Raw genomic sequence first — 19277 nt, forward strand, 5'->3', positions numbered from 1 at the left:
ACATTTCCGAGGCCAAAAAACCCATTTGTGCGCTCGGCAGTTTTTAACGAGAACAAGTACGGCATCAAAGTGAAGATAATTATTTTTTAGATTTTTGAGTTTTTTTAACAACACACAAACACAAAATATGCCTTTGAAAGACATACTGCAGCCGAAGGTAGATTTCGTTTGGACCTTATGAAACCAAAGACACTACACTTTACATAGAAAAAAAGAAAAACATACATGTACATACATGTAAGAATACAAAAACGTCGTGCATTTACGTGCATTTCATTTCTTATTACGTGATCTTGCTTTCGGGAGTTAAAAATACGTTAAAACAGAAAAAACGATAGTCGCTGGTTTCACTGGCTCAATTTGGCCGATCGAGACATCGAGTAAAATTACAAGCTTCGCTATAAACACCTTAGATTTACAGAAATTCTATGAAATTTTCAAAAGTAGAAAGAAAAGACAAGAAAATCGGCCAGAAAAGGTAAACTACACAATGAAATAATAATAATAATAATAATAATAATAATAATAATAATAAAGAAGGAAGACTGTACTACGTATTTTTTTTAATAAAATATCCGAATAAAGCGATCAGGCAGTTTATGGTGCTGTCTGGGTGGTGGTCTGGAGTCTATAACGCAGTACAATAGATACTATAATAGATGTAAAATGTACATTTCTGGAAATGTATTCTTAAGTAAATCTCTGATGTAATTATACAATGCTGTCCTTAAAAAATAAAGCATATTCAAAAATCATCAACTCGAAAATGCATACCTGTTACAGCCTGTGCTCGACTGTAAAGCCACTGAGGCGCACATAAACATCAAGAGAAGGGTTTCTACAATTAGGACATTTTTAGACTATTATGTGCAAACTTAATTTAAATATACAAAAAATGCAATTGCATGCAGAATAATCCCTTAATATTTATTATGACATTTTATGACATAGAAAAGCTTGCAACACAATACTGACATACACATCAACATATTCAGTTCCAGGTATGTTAGGGTACGAGATGAGTCACATATTTTTAAGACAAAACACAAAAATAGACAAAAATTAAATGTCTTATTGTTTTCATCTCATAAAAAGTAATTAACAGACCTACGTCACAAAATCATCATAATAGACAATGGGGTTTGATATACTCAGTGTCATACAAAATAGAGGATGGGACCCAACATTCGGTTTGAAATCAGTCTAGTATTCTCTGCCACACGAAGGTGAAGCGGCTCTTTCACTGTTCTTCTTCTTCTTCCTCCTCCTCCTCATCCTCATCCTCCCCACCACCACCAGGCCTGTCCTCGGCGGCGGAGCTCCGCTCAGTGGACTTGTTCTCCTTCTTCCATTTCATGCGACGGTTCTGGAACCAGATTTTGATCTGTCGCTCGCTGAGACAGAGCGCGTGCGCGATCTCGAGGCGTCTCCGCCTGGTCAGGTAGCGGCTGAAGTGGAATTCCTTCTCGAGCTCCAGCGTCTGGAAGCGCGTGTACGTCTGTCGGCCGCGTTTCCGCTCAGCTCCTGTGTAAAAACAGGATATATTCTTCTTTTATTCATGCACATTAAACGAAGCAATGCAAAAGTCAATAAACTATAAAAAAAAAACCTTTTTTTTTGTTTTCAAAAGTCTGTAGTTACAAACTTCTCATTTTAGATTCATATATTTAAAAAATTTGATTTTCTTATATATATATATATATGCAGGCAAGCGTTGCAGTTTTTGAGTGTGGAACTGCACTGCAGTTTTTCAGTCATTAAAGGTCTTAACTCCCAAAATTCCCGACAGTTCTTTAAATTTCTATTAAATGTGCTTTAAACAATGACATTCTGTTGTTAAATGGTAGTAGCACTACGACAAATGTAAATAATATCTTACATTAACATTTATTTATTTAGCAGATTCTTTTCTCCAAAGCGACTTCCAATGAACTTTATGTAGTGTTATCAGTCCCCTCTCTATCACTCACACACTATGGGGTAATTAATTAATTAATTAATTTTAAATATATCTTAAAGAAATTAAAAAAAATCAGTAATCGTAGTAGTTAAACTCCACGGGGCCTATTAGAATGTATAAGTCCTGTGCAAACCATTTTTGCATTTATATGTGGAATAGACTGAAGAGCCCACAACAGGTCTGTTACGCACTCGCCGTGCCCACTGCTGCCGCTGTGTTACATTACGCTCTTTGGACCTGATGTATGTTCTTTGTTCTGCTACGAACACCTACGTGACAACATTTTATTGGTAAATAAAAACCGACAACAAAGGTTTCTACTGTTGAAAACCATCTTCCTTAAAGTTTCATTTTAAACGTTGAAGGGACTAACGTAATCTTAAAACATATCAAATACCAAAAACACTCATGTTAAGACTTTATGGAGCTATATATCGGCAATGTTTATGATAAATGACATTATTTAAGGTAGCATGCACAGGGTTCATAAAATGTGAATTAAAATGACAAATGTGATCTTAACAGCAACTATTTATAAACCCATATTTACCTTGTTTTTATACATGTTCAATTTACGATGAAATACATCAACGTTTTTAACATTTCTGCAGCAATCCGAAAAAAATATGTGATCTTTGTCGCTACAGCCCACTTACATTGCATTTACATTTATTTATTTAGGAAACCTTTTTCTCCAAAGCGATGCACGGTGATTATTAACTAGTATTTACCTTTAATCAAGGTGACTTTCACTATTAGATACACTGCAGTAAACTGCCTACAGTCATTCTGACTTTTATACAGCAGAGCTATGTAACGCACACACACAAACACACACACACGGGATATAATTAGTCATTAGAATTTCATTATTAGTATATTACACATATAAATAAAATTATGATCAAAACTGTTCTCTATTGAACTCACTAATCTTCAAAATAACGGTGGAGGTACACCCAAGAATTTAGTACCTTTTTTCTTTCTCAGACAAGAAAGTTATCGGAACAAAGGCTGACCACTGAATGGGACTATTTCGTCTACATTCCTTATTGTAAAGAAAAGGATCCGTTTTAAAGCATTTATCCGTTTTCTCATTTCTCAGGTAGAACGCTAGCTGTATAATTACAGACATACGCAGTAGGTAGTTTATGCTTAGTCACGTGCAACTCTTTCCGACGGGATGATGTTGGTTTGTCATCGTCATTGTTATTCCATTGAGGGACAAACGCGTGTGTTTGCGTTCGTGTTCGTCTTCCTGTTGGATGTTTTATGTTATTACTCACACTGTAATGCACCTTTCTTCTAAACATAACATGTTTATTTCTAACTAAAAGCAGAACACGAATTAGTTAGAACGATTCTTAGTTCTGATTTCTATGTGCTGGAATGATCCCCTCACAACTGCTGAATCTCTCTCCACATTTAAGAAGGTTCTCAAAACTCGCCTCTTTCTGACTCACTTCTCTCCAGATCTTCTAAATGCTGGATCAACGTGTAATAATTTTTAATAACAATTAGTTTCATAATGGGAAAGCCTATATGCACCTACTCGTGTAATGTATATTGGTTTTTCTGTGGTATGAGAGAAATCCATTGTAGACAAGAATCACGTATCTGCTTCCAAATCTCTCCTCCTGTTGATGTGATACATTTTTGGTATTGTTCTCTGAGATGTACGTCGCTTTGGATAAGAGGTTTGCATGTAAATATAAAAGCATATGATAGAAAACATCTTCGATCCTTAATAGATGTTAATGTCTATGATTAAGGCATAAATTGAATTAAACATGCCCAAATAAAAGGCCCTATGTTAGGCCTACGTAGCCTAATAATAAGCATATGTTTAAAATGAATGTCATTTAAACAGGAAGTGGGTAGCCTGCGAAGTAAGTATTTAAAAATCAGTTAAAAGTGAACTTTGCTAAATGTGACAATAAGTAATTGTGTAATTACTGTATGTGTAATAATAAGTTTTGTTCCGAGAAAAGAGGACGAGGCCTGTCTAAAACATGAATTCATTTGCGCTTTCGGTGGAAAATTATATTTTGCAGTATCAATCCTGAGGTTCCCCAGTGTCTGCGCGCACTCAAGTGCAACTAAAAGTGTCTGAATACGTGAGCTGCGAAGGACGTTAAATTATTGTTGATTGCCGTTTACTTTCCAAGGGTTTTATAAACATCCCATTTCAGTTGCACGTGTGGAGTCATATGGACGGAATTCTGAAAAGCTCAAACCATCTTACGAACACCGAGACACAAATTTAAAACCTGCAGCCTTTCGAAGTAGCTGTTCGCAAAAAAATGGCTGAGAAAAGAGACACAGAGGTAACTTGGCTCCAGTTGAGAAAGATGGACGTCACCTGGCTTTCTGCGCAACCTGGTACAAGGCGAAGACCTGCCCTTCATGTTCCACCTAATTTAAATTTATGCGCGTATAATTCTTCGCCCTTTTTTTTACAATCTGCTGCTTATTTTCACTAATCTACTGAATCCTTTTCTCACTGAAACAAAAGTGATTAGTAGATTAGTCAAGCGCTTTTCTGTCAAACGCGTGACAGTAGAGTAAAACAGGCACAATAATAATAAAACCCTGCTTTTCACAGACGACGCTGTACATCAGCGCAGTATATCGCACATCTCGATTTTGACGCGAAGCCCAAGAGGACGCGCGGTGAGTATTTCCCGTGAAGGCCGGTGTAGTGCTAATGTCTGAGAAACAAACATACATACATTACAACGCGTGGAAGAGCAGGGCACAAAGTTGACTGCGCCCCTTTGGCAAAGTAGTGCAGTCATCTGAAACTGGGACTGCCTCCCATCTTTCCAGTCCTCCAGGACTCAGTGTGTGCGGTCACGTACCTGAGCTCCTCATCCATGGGTAGATGCGGAAGTTTCCTTCGTTCTGCTGCTGGATGTCACGCTCGCCTGCCCTGGCGCAGCCGAGCTGCTTCGACGTGCCTCCGGCCGACGCCACGGGCATGTCTTGGTCAAAGGGGGAGCAGTGGCTATGGACGGAGCCGCTGTGGACACCATACCTGGCGGAATGCACGCTCTGGTGCTGCGGGTGCGCGTCCCCGCTGCTACTGGTGCTAGTATAGAGCCCCGGTAGAGAGGAGCAGAAGGCGGTGGTCCCGGAGCCGGACACATAGCCGCCAGGCCGGCGAGAACTGGACGCAAAAGCGCAAGAAGTTTGCTCGACAATGACCCCAGATGGAAACGCAGAACTCGCAGCTTGGTATTTGGAAAACAGAGCATTCGCATAATACAATGAACTCATAGTTCGAGAGGGTGATTTGTAGGTCGGGACGTTTTACTGTCGGTTTTACGAGGTACCGTGATAAATTATGGAATTGCAGTCCAGATTTACACCAAAAGAACCCCCTTTTTCCTTCTGAGCCACGTGACTGCAGCCACGTGATTTACTGTGGCCCTATGGCACGTAGGCTTCGAGCCGCACTGTACAGCTAATGAGGAAAGTGGGATGCGCGGCCCTGATTTAAAAATAAAATATTTACGTTCACTTAAGGTACATGCACACATCACAGGGCTAGTCGAGTCAATTAGAGCTAAAAAAAACCCTGGGAATATCCTTTTCTTTATATAGCTACATATTGCTGCTTATATTTTCACAGTATATTTCAGAATTGCGGGTATTTTGTTCCTGGCACTTGACGGTTTGCGCTGTTCTCTGTGATTTCTGCACCAAGTCCACTGTTCTGCGTTTGACAGGAGCTAGAAACTGAGAGACCTTTAGTATCAGACTCGGTCCTGGATGCTTGTGCTTCCATTCTGGAGAACAGTACAGTCCCTGTATGTCAAAAGACCAAATATAAACCAAAAAATCTGATTCAAACAACGTAAAATGTTAACCATGAGACTTATCAAAATTAGTAATTTCAGCCTTTTCCGTATCTTCACTTTCTCTTGCGTCGATTGTAAGTAACCTCATGTTTATCAATGACAAATCCATTTTTATTGCTGTCCCATTTATATTTACCTAATTCGTAATTCATAGAATTTCAAAACAATGAGAAAGACTTTACAGCCCAGCAGCCTTTCATGTATTTCTGAGGGTTTCAGTGTGACACAATATGACACACTAAGAGTTATGCCCCGGGGTCGGGGACAACCTTCCTGGTCTTGAAAATAAATGTTTCCAAATCTTTCTTGTAAACTTTATTTTCCCTCTTTTCCTCAGTGCTTCCATCTTCAAACCAAAGACAAAGAGTGAAGAACAACAAAGCATGACATCAAGTCTTCAGAAAAGAATTCACGAGTACAGTATCTATACTGTGTCACAGTCAACGAAGCCTTTTTATTTATTTTGCCCTGTGCGCATGCCTATCCAAGAATAGAAAATACAATACCATCAACTAAACATACTATCAAAGGATCAACGTAAAAAGAGCACCTACAGCATAAATAGGCAGTTTCATGTTGTTGGAATTAATCATTTGCTACGTCTTCATAAGATTAACGGGAACAGTAAAAAGTGCACCAATTAACTTAATAAAATCTACACAGCTGCCAAAGTATTTTTTAGAATAATATTCTAACATCAAAAATGTTTCACATTAATTGTTCCACAGATAAAGGTAGCTACTTTGTCACTATGTTTCCCAGCTTTGGGTAAAAAGTGGAAACGCTTTATCTCCCTGTGTAAAACAGTTGAAGCTCCTCAGACACTTTACACTTGATTCTGCTTCTCCGGGTCTGCTTCTCCTCACCGTTTCGAACAACGCACAATAACCACATGAACGCAATGTTTCTTAAGCCAAAGTTCAAATTAGTGACTTCTCCAAAGCAATCGGGATGTTGAGCTCCAGGTTTGTAATCCTATATTTGTTTTACTTTCTCGCAGTCTTCTTCACCCGTCTCCTGCGCCTCCTCGTCTCGCTCGTTCTCCTTTTTCTGTTTTTCTATTTCTTCTTGCTCTGATTTGCTGCTGGGGAATTTGTCTTTGTTGTTCTCCTTTTTCCACTTCATCCGCCTGTTCTGGAACCAGATTTTGACCTGCCTCTCGGTCAGCCCCAGGGCGTGGGACACCTCAATCCGCCTCTTGCGGGTCAGGTAGGGGTTGAACAGAAACTCCTTTTCCAGCTCCAGCGTCTGGTAGCGGCTGTAGGTCTGGCGGCCTCTCCTCCGTCCGGCAGCTACTGGCAAAACAAGGGCATTCTAGTTTCAGACAAGCATACACACACACACACACACACACACACACACACACACACACACACACACACACACACAGTACGGGCATAAATCACCAGGTGTCACCAGCCCCTCAGCCTGCAGGCGTGCGATACAATGTTGCTAATGGTAATATGTACAAATAAATTGGTGAGGTACACACTTCAGTGAAGATGTGTATGTATTCATATCATATTCCACGCGCACACACGTACACACGCGCACACTGCCACCGGTAGCCTGCACACACAATGCCTGGTTTACAGCATACAGCGCACCGAGAAATAATTCCAAGGTACTAATAATAAGTCATAAAAGAAGCAATAAAACTTTAACTGGGGAAAGACTTTCAATGCACCGAGCCGCCGGTTTTCACAGGGTCATTAAACTATAAAGTAATTCACAAGTGTGAACATCAAAAAAAACAGTAAAAGGCCTTTTCTCGCCACCCACGCGGGAGAATTTGCCTCTTGCCGGATTGCTGCGCGTTTTGTTCCACGGCTACACAGTAGCGCGTCCCCGGGCAGAGCAGCTCGCTGTTTTTATTCCGTGTGGTCTCACCTTGGGGTCTCATCCACGGAAAGAGCTGTGTGGGAGAGGGGCTCAGCTCTGTGCTCTCCGCTTCCTCGCCGACGTTGCTGGAGGTCAGCTTGCAGTCGCTGTACTGGACCAGGTCTGTTTCTTGGGTTCCGAACAGACTTTGTCTCTGCAGCGCGTCGTACCCGTAGAAGTTGCCTGGTTCCCCGTGGCAGGTCACCGCGCAGGGGTTCTGCTGGTAAGGGGTGGTGGACAGCGTGGACGCGCCGTGGTGGTAGAACTCCTGGATCTGACCTGGGTGTTGGAAAGTACCTCCAGAACCGGGTCCATAAACTACAGTTGGTCTGCTTCCCAGATCTTGTGCGAAACCAGCGCATTCGTAATAATTAGGGCGTAAAGAATCACTACTTTTGTATTTGGAGAAGAGAGAATTGACGAAATAGGAACTCATTTTTGTTGTTGTCACCGTGGCAAAACTCGATTGTTCCGCAGAAACAAAACAAAGCCCGTTGTTTTTCCAGAAGATGCTCTCGGTAATTTCCAGCGTTTGCGTGTTTGTTGTATTTCAAGAAACCCTTGCTTCGAAATGTTCAAGCCACAGTCATGTCGATTCCATGAAATCTCATCCTCGGATGTAGTCTTGCATTACAATTCCGGTACAAGGTGCCAGTCCGTAAACAGTTTTCTGTGATTTACTCCGCAGCAAATGAGTTTTTTCATATTTTGCAGTGTCTTTTCACGACAATTTGCATCTATTATGGAATCCTCATCCCATTGGCTTTGGCATTTCCACACGGACACTGCACAGCGGGCTTGTGATATGGAGAGAGTGAGAGAATGAAAAAGGGAGAAAGAAGAAGGGGAGAGGGAGTGAGAGAGAAAGGGGGTGAGAGAGGAGGGGAGAATATGCGCAATAATATATTGAAGCTTGTAGTTAATGAGATATCTGCCGCTCTACATCAGATCAGCTGCACACCTACTCGTTTTAAAAGATCACTTTTAGGGTGCAGGTAATAGGGGAGCGAAAATAAGGCAGTCTTAGCAGTTAAATCGGAATTTCAGCGGCATGAATATTTTCACAGTTGCATTAGCAAATTGTGAGAGTACACGAGTTAATTGGTATCGGTTGCACTAGGTCATATAAATGTAATGGCCAGTTTTAAACAACTTGTCACAACACCTAACTCACTGGATGGAAGCCTAATGAAGACGGACGAGATAGGAATATCCTTATATTTTTATGACCATACTTTTTATAGCGTATTAATACGCGTTTTTAAAGCCAAGGAAAGGAAAGCCCGTGCGGTTATGACAGAAAAGCGGGCTGTAAACGCGGCAGCAAACTATAAAATACCATAAAAGGTCGTCTGCGGCTCATAGGAGGCACACAACTGCGTTACTACGAATTAAACAAATAAGACACTTTAACAATTTAATGTAAGATCTTTGTAATTAATTGTTTTCTTCTCTCAGGAAAAAGACGTTCCGGTTTTTTACATTAACATGTAATTCTGTTGTGTTTTCGCTCCAGCACTGGATTGTTGTCTGCTGTCAAAATAAGCTCCAGATATGATTTTTTACCACTAAAGAGAAAATATCTTTACTAAACTGAAAACTGACAGACTAGCGGGGGTTTCTCGTGCTGGAACTCAACTGGCAGTTATTATTTAGTGTACTCATTGCTCTTCTTACTGTACTGCTTTAAATATATTTCATTTGGATTTTCTTGTGATGTACTTTTAGTTTTAGACTGCATATGCTGAGATTTGTTGATTTATAATTCCACGATATGAGACTTTCGAAACCTTATGAAGTCTGTCTATGAATGTTTGTACTAGTAACAAGCCCCTGCTGGATGTTTAAAAGTTTATTTCTTTCTGTCATCCTCTGATAAATAAATGTCTTGAAAACGGCTTATCTGTCTTGACTGCTGAATTACAACAGAAACTCATGGTAATACAAATTTCAGCAAAGAGCCCAATCATATTTTCATGATCTTTTGTTTTTTTATTGCGGGTATGTGTGGTACGTGTAGGTAAAAATTATATATAATTGATGTAAGAGCTAGAGATTGCTGATCTTAAGGTACAACATATAACATAAACCAGATGTTCATTTATATATATATATATATATATGCTTCTGGATAATGTCCGAAAAGGAAATTGAAGAAAACACATTATTTTTGGGATGTTTAATTCAATCAGCGAAATGGAAAAAAAAAATCTTAAAGTTTTTCTTTGTCTACTGGAATAATACAGAGGCACCATTTAGTCGTAATAGGTTCTATACTTTCAGTAAACACTAGCAAGAATACCAAATGCTAACTTCGAAGTTTAAAAAATATACCGAATGAAAGTCCACAAGATTTCAGCGACGCGTCTATTAAATTACATAGAATTAGTAAAAGTAACAGCAAAAACACAGACTGAAAGCAATGATGTGCTTAAAGAACTGTTGAAGCAGATTATATGTGACTTACTTAGTTGGTAAAATCAGTGTGAAGCACCCTGTTCCTCCACTTCAAAGACCTGCTGAGAGAACAAAGAGTTTCCAGATTTTGGTGGAGCAACACTGCCACCTTTCGGCCAGTCTTGGACACTGCGACTGGAATAATCGTACTGAAGTGAAGTCGAAAGACGAAACATTTTTTGAACATATTGTATGTAGAAATAATACCAGCAAGTGCTGAAAGAATGATAGAAGACATGCAAACATTTTGCTTACATTGAATACCTCTTAAATGTCTAATTTTTTCTTAGAAAAATACGTGGGGATTTTTTTAATTAAAAAAAGCTATTTGTTTACTGATGTTTTGTTGCATTTAGGATTCTTAGACGCTCTAGTAAAACAAGTCAAAATGTAGCAAGTCATTACAAGATTGTATAGAAATACTATGCACTCTATATATCATTTATTGCATTCAGCTTTTGATATACAGTTATTACAATATTATAGTTAGTGTTAAAAATTTAAATGAGGCATATTTACGTTACATTTAATAACCATACTAGGTGAAAATATGCCTGAATTTATGGAAAATGTGTACAAAATTTTCACTTTTTGATGTTAATTTCTGTTTGTTCTATGCGTCTTTAATCTTGATTATTTGCATGTGTATTTTACTGGTCTTATTGATATTTCGTACAGCTTTACTGATATAATAATAGATGCGAGTTCTAAAGTAACAAATGTGTTTACATTTTGTGTAGATAGCGCACAAAAACAAGCAGCTCCAGCGACAAACGATATAGAAAAATATTAGAATAATTATTATTTTAAAAAAATCACAGAGAAAAACAATGGTGTGTTGCCAGTTTTACCGTAAAAAGTAATGGAATTAGGAGCGAACAGTGCCGCAAAAACACGTCCGTTTCAGTCAGAGAAATGAGGGAAAGCAGCTACATTTTTATCACATTCGCGTCAAAACAACCGCCTTCCTTTCTCGCAAAACGTAATAATGGCGCAAGGCTGTAAACACGTGAAGGCTCTCGGATCGATCCAGACGCCTCGCCGCAGCATTTTTGTTGGGTTTTATGGGCCGTTATCTGGCAGGCTGGGAGAGTTCGGAAACGGAACAAAGGAAAGCGTCCCAAACATCTGAATGAGACAGCCAGGCATATGGAGGTGCAGGGCCCGCCACGCAGTCCCCCACCCCACAAAGAATGCGCAAACAAACGCTGGACAAACGAAATGAAAAAAACACTCCCTACGCAGAGCGCCGATGGCCCTATGGGCTACCCGTTATTTAGGAGGTCTTGAAACTTTTCTGTTTCCCGTGTTTGCTTTACAGCCGTTTAATTCTTAACCTTCAGAAATTTATACCCTATAAACTTTTATTGCAGTCATATTCTTTTATTGCAGCACACCGCATTGAATTTACTTTCCCTTTTTTATAACAGTCTACTTCCCATCCCCTCCTCCAAAGCAAGCGTCAGCCTCTTCTTTGCTTTTTCCCGTCGGAAAAGCAGAACAAAGGCCAGTCGGATAAAAAGATGCGTAAAACATGTACAGTACTCACTACGCGTTGGTATCTTGCAGAACAATCGAAATAAATGCATATATAAGAATTCACCAATATAGATTTTGTAACAAGGTGTACGTGCTGACATCGTGACGTTCAGTTGTTTTATATATTTATTTATCCGCCATGAATACCGCTGGCATTGCGTGTTTTAAGGATAATTATACACGTTAAAAACACAGAACACATTGAACGAAAATTAAAACAATGGACCACGGGCTCCCGGGGCTTACTGTTCTGGCTATGGCTTGTGAAACAAAATAAACTAGAGACAATACTTTCCTAACATTTAAGCAACATTTAATTTCTAATAAAGCAATCAAGGTGGGTTTTTTAAAAAAAACATTCTCTCTCGTGACCGTATACAGCCAAAATCGCAAAATAGCCCACTGAGAAAATGAACAGTGTGTTGTAAAAAGAGGTTATAAAAGATATTACAGCGAAAACTGTATATGGCTGCGTAATCACAATCCGATACGTCTTAGATGAGCTTTATTATATGTTGTTCTTCAAAAGGTCCATGTGTTTATCACCCTCTATCTTTCCCTTTATTCGCAGTTGGAGACAAATGTTTGAGAGCACTACGTCATATTTTCAACACATGTCCTTCATTAGGATTAAATAACTGTTGCTGAAAACGCAGTGACCAACTGAACGAGGGCGCGCTGCAGCCTGCGCGCACAACTTGCGCTTTACCCCACGCCGTGGGTAATAATGGACAAAAGTAACGTAACACCATTTCATTTTACACAAAAGAAAACTACAAATTTGGACATAGCTTCTACATTAAACTCTTTAATGTGAATCCAAGATTAACCGTAACTTTACAATCCGTTTTTATTAATTACAAGGCCTGTGCTGGAAAGTGAACGTTTCTACTATAGTTTCTTGAACAGAACCGCGCCAAGCAGCGCAGAAATAGTTCATGTAGTAACGAGCAGTCATGCAGAATGAATGTGGAATAAAATTTGGTAACAATGCAAATGTCTTAAGTAACGACGGAGTCCTTGTGTTCCACACATTCAATGCGGATGATGTCACATAACATACAAGAGACACATGCAACGGGCAGATAAAGCAATGTAACATGTCTAGAAAAACAAAATATTTTGTGTAAAATTACATACACTGTTTCATTGTGAATAATAATAATAATAATAATAATAATAATAATAATAATAATAATAATAATAATACGTGAATAAATAAATACATTTCTCTACCCAATATTTAAAACACATTTACAATTTCAATTTTTCAGGTGATCAGACTCAGCGCTTCTGTGCGGCGAAATCAGACAGACCTGACTTATAATGCAGTGGCAAAAATGCATGTTAATAACTTAATGATAAGGATGGCTAATGGTTATTGTCGAAAGAAAGTTTCCCAACGCTAGATAACGAGGAGTCCCTTTTACAACACAAAGCCTACGTTCCACCGTTTCGAGTGAGAAAAACCCGTCCTGCAGTAAGACGGAGGGGCGCCGAAAACGACATGGAAACACCTTTTTTGGCTAAACCATGACAGTGCGCGTATGGTATGTGGAATCACTTTCTTCGTATATCCGCGTTATCTGAATGTACCTTTCAACAATAATCATTTTCTTCTGTAGAATAATCCAAGTTAAACAGACTACACTTGTCGATATGTTGCAAGTACTTCACAATACACATTTTTGCAATAATTTATCGGTAAAATGTTTTCTGAAAAAATACGCCAGTGAATATACTCTTCCTAAGCATTAAGTATTTCGCATGCTAAATATATTAAGTGGTAATGTAAATGTAAAGTGGTAGATGCCCAGTATAATCATTTATCTCAAAAACTAAGAGACACCCAATTGTCTTTTTTTAAAAAAAAAATCTAGAAGATCTCGCGTTGGTAAAATCAATTACTAATACTTTAAAAGTTCATAATAGTCTGTAAAGTGAGGCAAAACTTCAGGATTTAGTGGGATCAACAAATATTAGCAACAGTGCACAGTGGAGTCAAGTAGTCTGCGGGCATTAGACTTACTTGAACATTTGTGTGTGGTGTGTGTGTGTGTGTGTGTGTGTGTGTGTGTGTGTGTGTGTGTGTCGGGGGGGCATGGCTATGCCTATAGTGTCGTAGGGATATTTCCTACACAAATATTGTGCACAGTGATAAAATTATGATTATACACTCAGATACTATTTTACACTTCGCACTCATTTATTCGTAACAACACAGAAACAGTAAACAAAATGAAACATAACTGCATTAGAGAAACGGACCTATGAAATATGTGCTGCACAACAATGAGGCAAAATACACTTCGCACATTGCACTTTACTAAGTGTTGTTACATTTTTTAAAGATTATTCGGATTTTAGCTCAGTTAGTAACTGCTATCGACATAAATGGACATGGTGGTCCACACAAGAAAGGAAACACTGCATATATTAAAACATTTTTAAAAGCCTATATTAACCTCTTTAGGAATGGACAAAAAGAAAATGCCGGACAAATGCAAGGCTATCCACGTGTTTTCTTTTTTATTTCATTACGCTCCTCTCTAATCTTTAGCTTGGTCTTTATTCATTTTCTTCATTTTCATCCGTCGATTCTGGAACCAGATTTTGACTTGCCTCTCTGTCAAGTTCAAGAGGCGGGCGACCTCATGTCTCCTGTCCCGCGTGAGGTACATGTTAAACAAGAACTCCTTCTCGAGCTCCAGTGTTTGGTACTTGGTGTAAGGACACCTCTTCTTCCTTGTGGAGCGGGCCTGCAGCCAGTTGGCCGAGGGGTCGTCTGAGAATAGAATTGGGGGAGAGGTTTGCAAACGGAATTAATACTTAAAAAGAAGCATAGGCCCCTGTACAATAAAACATGTGTGATCTTCCCATTGTTTGATTTCAACATCTATTATAAATTACAATGTTAACCTTCCACAAAGGTAATTCATTCATGTGTACTTTGCTTTTACATCAATATACTCCAGATCAAAGTTGTGAATGTAGCATCGCAACATATACAAACACTGACTGAGAGATTAAAACACCGGATAAAGCACAGAATGCTTATCCAAATCCAATATCCAAAGTACACTTTTTCATCATTTCTAGCATGTACAGAGAATTGTACTTGGTGGTATATTGTGTCCAAGACTTGAAGCGAGTTTACTGCAATTTCATTCCCTCTTACTATAACATGTAAATAATTTTAGGTTTGAACACACAATTTAACATGCTAAACCTCCGAGCTATTATTCCCTGTACGAGAAAGGATGGAGTGGTTTATGTTTGGGTAGGCTGAGATTTTTATTCCCTATGTAGAATTCATGAATGAACTATATTATGCCAAGTGCAAAGCCTTTGGGTATGATTCTAAATATGAGATATGAGGTTTTCATAAAACTTATTTCCCACTAGCGTTTGGGGCCTGAGCATCCTGATGTGCTTTGCTATCACTAGCCTTTCCATTTATTGACCTTAAATAAAAAGCGGTAAAAAGCACAATATTAGAAGCCTTACAATGCATAAGATGTGTTAGGAAATAATTACTCCATTATTTACTCCAGCAGTTTTAACTTGTAATATTTCAGGCTTCTACATAGATTGGTTATTTTAGTAGACATGAAAAGGTTTCAAATATCACATATGAAAAAGGAAACACCCTCACTCTGTCTTTTCCAGTGATGCAATATGGTAAATTGTCCTAGACAGAAACTTATTTATTGGCATTTTTATAACATATTTTAGTATCTAGCTGAAGATGTGTTACATATGATCAGCACAAAAACCCAAGTTTCCTCTTTCACCAGTGTTACACTACAGTTTATTTCATTCATGCACTCCTCACTGTGGCAAATGCTACTTCCTTTAGCACTGGGCACTCGTTCTCCTCCCAGTTACAAAGGAAATGTTTATTTACTGTCATCCATTCAGAATTTTATCAAATGACTTTCATTATAATAACCTGGTAGCCAGCCTTCATTGGCTGGGATGCACTGTAAAACGTAGTAAGACGCTTCATCATAAATAGGTACCAGGCAAGCAGAGCGCCAGGCCTGATGAATCATACATTGTTATGTTAGAGAACCATGCTGCCGTGGAAGAAAGAAAAAACATCAGGCTGTTCTCAGCTTGTAAACTGGTAACTTCGAGCGCCCAGTTGACCAGTAGCACTGGAAGGACCTAAGATGAGTTGCATATGAGTTCGGTGTTTCGTTTTATATCTTCCCAGGAGTTACGCCCAAGGATCAATTGTTCACATAAAATAACACATTCTGGATGAATCGGGGGAAAATTTCTACTGGGATTGCAGTAGAAACTGGGAACAGTTAAGCAACTCTTTTCAGCTCAATGGAAAATCTGCACTCGCCAAAATCATTATTAGTAATTAGGATTTTAATTTTTTTGTCAGCCAAACTCTTCAATGAATGCAGTGTTCAGATATAGACAGGGTCTTTAATGGGAACTGAAACAGCACTAGGATCCAAAATTAAGAGTAAAAGAAGCCCTTTAAAGCCTATTTAGTCAAAGCAGGAATAAACATTCGTAAACTAGAAAACTGCTCACGTGCTGCAACAACATGGAACACAGGTGATGCTAAACCTAGAACCCCAGAAAGCCGGATCTGACACAAATACCGATAGAAATGTGAAGATATGAGCTCTCTACAGCTAGACTTCTCATTATGTGTTTGTGCTGCGCGTCTTCTTTGTTCCTACTTTATGACAGCCTTAAACGCTTTAGAGACTGTTTACTTCCTCCTTTTATAACTTACTTTGATCTGGCCCTTCTTTGTCCTCGTTGCTTTCACAAATGTCCTTATTGTCCTCGAAACCGGTACCGGCTTGATTTGAGGAGTTCTCCCTGGCAGAAGACGATTCCAAATTGTACTCATGTCCCCCAAGGTTCGAGGACTCTCCGAGGTGTCCAAGCAGGGGCTCTACTTTGACATGGTCCTGTCCGCCCAGTGACTCAGCTCTCGGCGGAGGATCGAGCCAAGTGCGAAGGTACCTGGCGTCCGACGAAGGAGGAGGCTCAGTCGGGACGTAAGCGTGGTAAACCGAAGGTAAACTGCTAGAGGAGTAGGACGCGAAAGGACTCCAAGGTGCGCCGAAAACGGCCGTTTTGGGCTGGAAGCTGCAGGAGGGGAACTCGCCGTGGTCACTCTGTCCTCCGGCTTGTCTGTAACTCGAGCACTGTATGTTGGAGAACTTGGCTGAAGTAGGATCTTCATTTTCATGACTTATGAGGGAATCGACATAGTAACTGCTAAGTGTTCCAGAAACTGACATTATGAGACATCATACAAGTAACGGTTCAGTGCGGGGAAAAGTGTGGAAGCGCTCGGCAAGATTTGCACGCTGGTCCTTCCGACTCCTGAGGCTGCGAGGTGGAGCGGGGCTCTGGTGCTGGAGCTCCCAGCCAAATGATTGGTCCGACTTTTTCCTGAGCCTGATAAAGCGTCAATGAGGCATAAATCAGTCCACCAAGGGCAACCTCTACGGCTCCTTCTGGGGCGCAAGATTTTTCAAATAGTAAATAATATTTTATTAAGTTTGCTGCGCACGCAAAATGGACATTAAACTCGACAAATGCGAATATACTGAAGATAAGCGCATCCAGAAGAAAATGTTCATCTGAGGAGAACAGTTTTCTACACCTGCATTAGTCTTACTACCAGAGGTCTTCATAGCGCATCGCACTTTATCTTTTATTCTTATTTCAATCGGTTTACCTTGGTTTTTATGAACGTGGTAATTTCTCGAAGCGAACAGAAACTCTTTGCAAGGGGCTGGATGTCATAATATAGTTCATACAAAGCTGAGTCTCTGCCAGGGGAAAAAAAAATACGTGTTAATCACTACTACTGCGTGGCCTCCTCGCCAGCATTTATAAAGAGATGCTTCTTTGCTGAAACACCGTAGTAAAACGTACAACAGGCAGCTTTAAATTTATGTAGCTGATAAACTCCCACTGGCGAACACTGCAAATGGATCTCATAAAGCATCCACTGCGTTCACACACACACTAATGCAAACAATGTAAAAACCTTAAATTCATTCGAAAGTGAAGTGAAGAAACATGACTGCTCAAGACATACGGAGACAGTGAGAGACACTCGGGCGAAAAGAGATTCAAACCCACTCCGGACCTCTGGATCCGTTCCCCACAGAACGTGTTTACAGCATGAGAGCCGCGTCCCTTTCCTGCAGCTAAGAGTAGTTCCCCACTTTTGGTCCTGCGTTCATAAATGCATGAACAGCTCATTTAAAAACTGAAATTCAAAGCTCTGTGATCTCTACCATGTTTTACTATAATAAGGAGCTTGGTTAAATGTGCTCGTTCGGTTGAATTCCAAAGTTTCTGATATAAATCATATAGTCGGGATACTTGAGAAAAAAAATCTGAAAATAACAGAACGTGTGGTTTCGTAACAAAGATTATTATACTGTAATATAACGGTATAAAGTTGCAGTTACTACCATGCACTGGACTTCTGTCCTATAGTACAGTTTACCAAAGGCCACAAGAGATCTAGGGATGCAATATTTAAAATGGATGCACTGCCATTTATGACATGTTCGTTACCTTGTAATTTCAGGGTTAAAATTTGTATATATTTAAATTATTCGTAATATTCGTAAGCATGTTTTGTTTACTTAAGAAAACCAAACAGCATTACAAACACTTTTCCGTTTTTACATCGAAGTGGTTTTAAAAGTCCCGGAACAGGCAGTGAAACCTACAGAGCTCATTTGTGTTCTTCTAGCACATTTAGTACAAAGTACGTAGTGTGCGTGAGCCTGTGGTCTGTGTTACTCTGATATTTGGTCAGTTTCCATGAGTAGCTGCCCACAAAAATCTGAGCTAGAACTAATTTAATATCCAAACTGAAACAAGTCCGCAAACGTCTTTGTAAACAGGCTGTACGAGAGCTGCATGTTGAATTGAACTAAAGAGACAACAGTTGTTGTCTGCATGACTGTACGAGCTTACTGTTTTAAAATCAAATGTATTCTTTAAATGAAATATTTTCCGCAATATATCAGTCACTTCAAAAATTGTTACATCATCAGTGCGTATGGTTAAAAGCTCGCACATCCAAATGGTCACACTTTACAACAATTTTGTCATAATAATATCAGTTATGGAATGATAATGTCAGTCACGTTCAATTGTTTTTCGGAATGCATTGAATAATGTAAATATACAGTATAGTCATAATAATCATCACGAAGTGGTGTTACATTTGGAATTTCTACTACCTTAAGGAATTCATTATGTGAAATGAATGCACCGTGAAACAGTGCATGGGCAGTGCGCTGAAATAGACACTATTACAGTACCTTACAAGTTTTTGATGTCTTTATGATCTTTTCCAGTTGCACGAAGCCCAGGTCCAAAAACAAGAAAGGGCAACACTTTCGGGGTTAACAAGCACGGGCACGAATTTCTAATATACATTCTGAATATTCCCATATGGCGAACCCATATGACTGCACCACACCGTGAAGGTATGGGACGTGAAAATGAACTTCCGAAGCAGCACTGCAGAGCTGTGTGATCGGACTGTTCACTCATCACATCGC

The 19277-nt window shown here is 39.4% G+C and overlaps 3 protein-coding genes across 4 annotated transcripts; all 3 read right to left on the reverse strand.

The window, feature by feature from the left end:
- Nucleotides 1-913: 913 nt before the first annotated feature.
- On the reverse strand, nt 914-5345 carry hoxb7a (homeobox B7a). Its single transcript, XM_018726116.1, has 2 exons — nt 4822-5345; nt 914-1524 (listed from the first exon to the last, which is right to left on the reverse strand). Exons 1-2 carry the CDS (start codon nt 5237-5239, stop codon nt 1241-1243), a joined length of 702 nt encoding a protein of 233 aa, XP_018581632.1. The 5' UTR covers nt 5240-5345; the 3' UTR covers nt 914-1240.
- An 894-nt stretch (nt 5346-6239) lies between these two features.
- Nucleotides 6240-8498, reverse strand: LOC108918649 (homeobox protein Hox-B8a-like). Of its 2 annotated transcripts, none has more exons than XM_018726115.1 (2): nt 7714-8498; nt 6240-7115 (listed from the first exon to the last, which is right to left on the reverse strand). In XM_018726115.1, the coding sequence occupies exons 1-2, from the start codon at nt 8138-8140 to the stop codon at nt 6799-6801; spliced, it is 744 nt and encodes a 247-aa protein (XP_018581631.1). In that variant the 5' UTR covers nt 8141-8498; the 3' UTR covers nt 6240-6798. The 2 variants fall into 2 exon arrangements, with proteins under 2 accessions (XP_018581631.1, XP_018581630.1); XM_018726114.1 differs by having other exon boundaries at nt 6240-7118.
- Nucleotides 8499-13656: 5158 nt separating this feature from the next.
- On the reverse strand, nt 13657-17884 carry LOC108918715 (homeobox protein Hox-B9a). Its single transcript, XM_018726196.2, has 4 exons — nt 17833-17884; nt 17423-17516; nt 16463-17139; nt 13657-14485 (listed from the first exon to the last, which is right to left on the reverse strand). Exons 3-4 carry the CDS (start codon nt 16977-16979, stop codon nt 14250-14252), a joined length of 753 nt encoding a protein of 250 aa, XP_018581712.1. The 5' UTR covers nt 16980-17139; nt 17423-17516; nt 17833-17884; the 3' UTR covers nt 13657-14249.
- Nucleotides 17885-19277: the final 1393 nt, after the last annotated feature.

Source organism: Scleropages formosus, chromosome 21 (genome assembly GCF_900964775.1).
Source record: "Scleropages formosus chromosome 21, fSclFor1.1, whole genome shotgun sequence".
Classification (NCBI taxonomy): Eukaryota; Metazoa; Chordata; class Actinopteri; order Osteoglossiformes; family Osteoglossidae; genus Scleropages; species Scleropages formosus.

Coding starts and splice junctions, on each gene's coding strand:
- hoxb7a (XM_018726116.1), bottom strand. CDS start 5,239: ATGAGTTCATTGTATTATGCGAATGCTCTGTTTTCCAAATACCAAGCT. Junction 1,525..4,821: donor CCCATGGATGAGGAGCTCAG/GTACGTGACCGC, acceptor GTTTTTACACAG/GAGCTGAGCGGAAACGCGGC.
- LOC108918649 (XM_018726114.1), bottom strand. CDS start 8,140: ATGAGTTCCTATTTCGTCAATTCTCTCTTCTCCAAATACAAAAGTAGT. Junction 7,119..7,713: donor TCCGTGGATGAGACCCCAAG/GTGAGACCACAC, acceptor TTGTTTTGCCAG/TAGCTGCCGGACGGAGGAGA.
- LOC108918715 (XM_018726196.2), bottom strand. CDS start 16,979: ATGTCAGTTTCTGGAACACTTAGCAGTTACTATGTCGATTCCCTCATA. Junction 14,486..16,462: donor CAAAGAAGGGCCAGATCAAA/GTAAGTTATAAA, acceptor TTCTATTCTCAG/ACGACCCCTCGGCCAACTGG.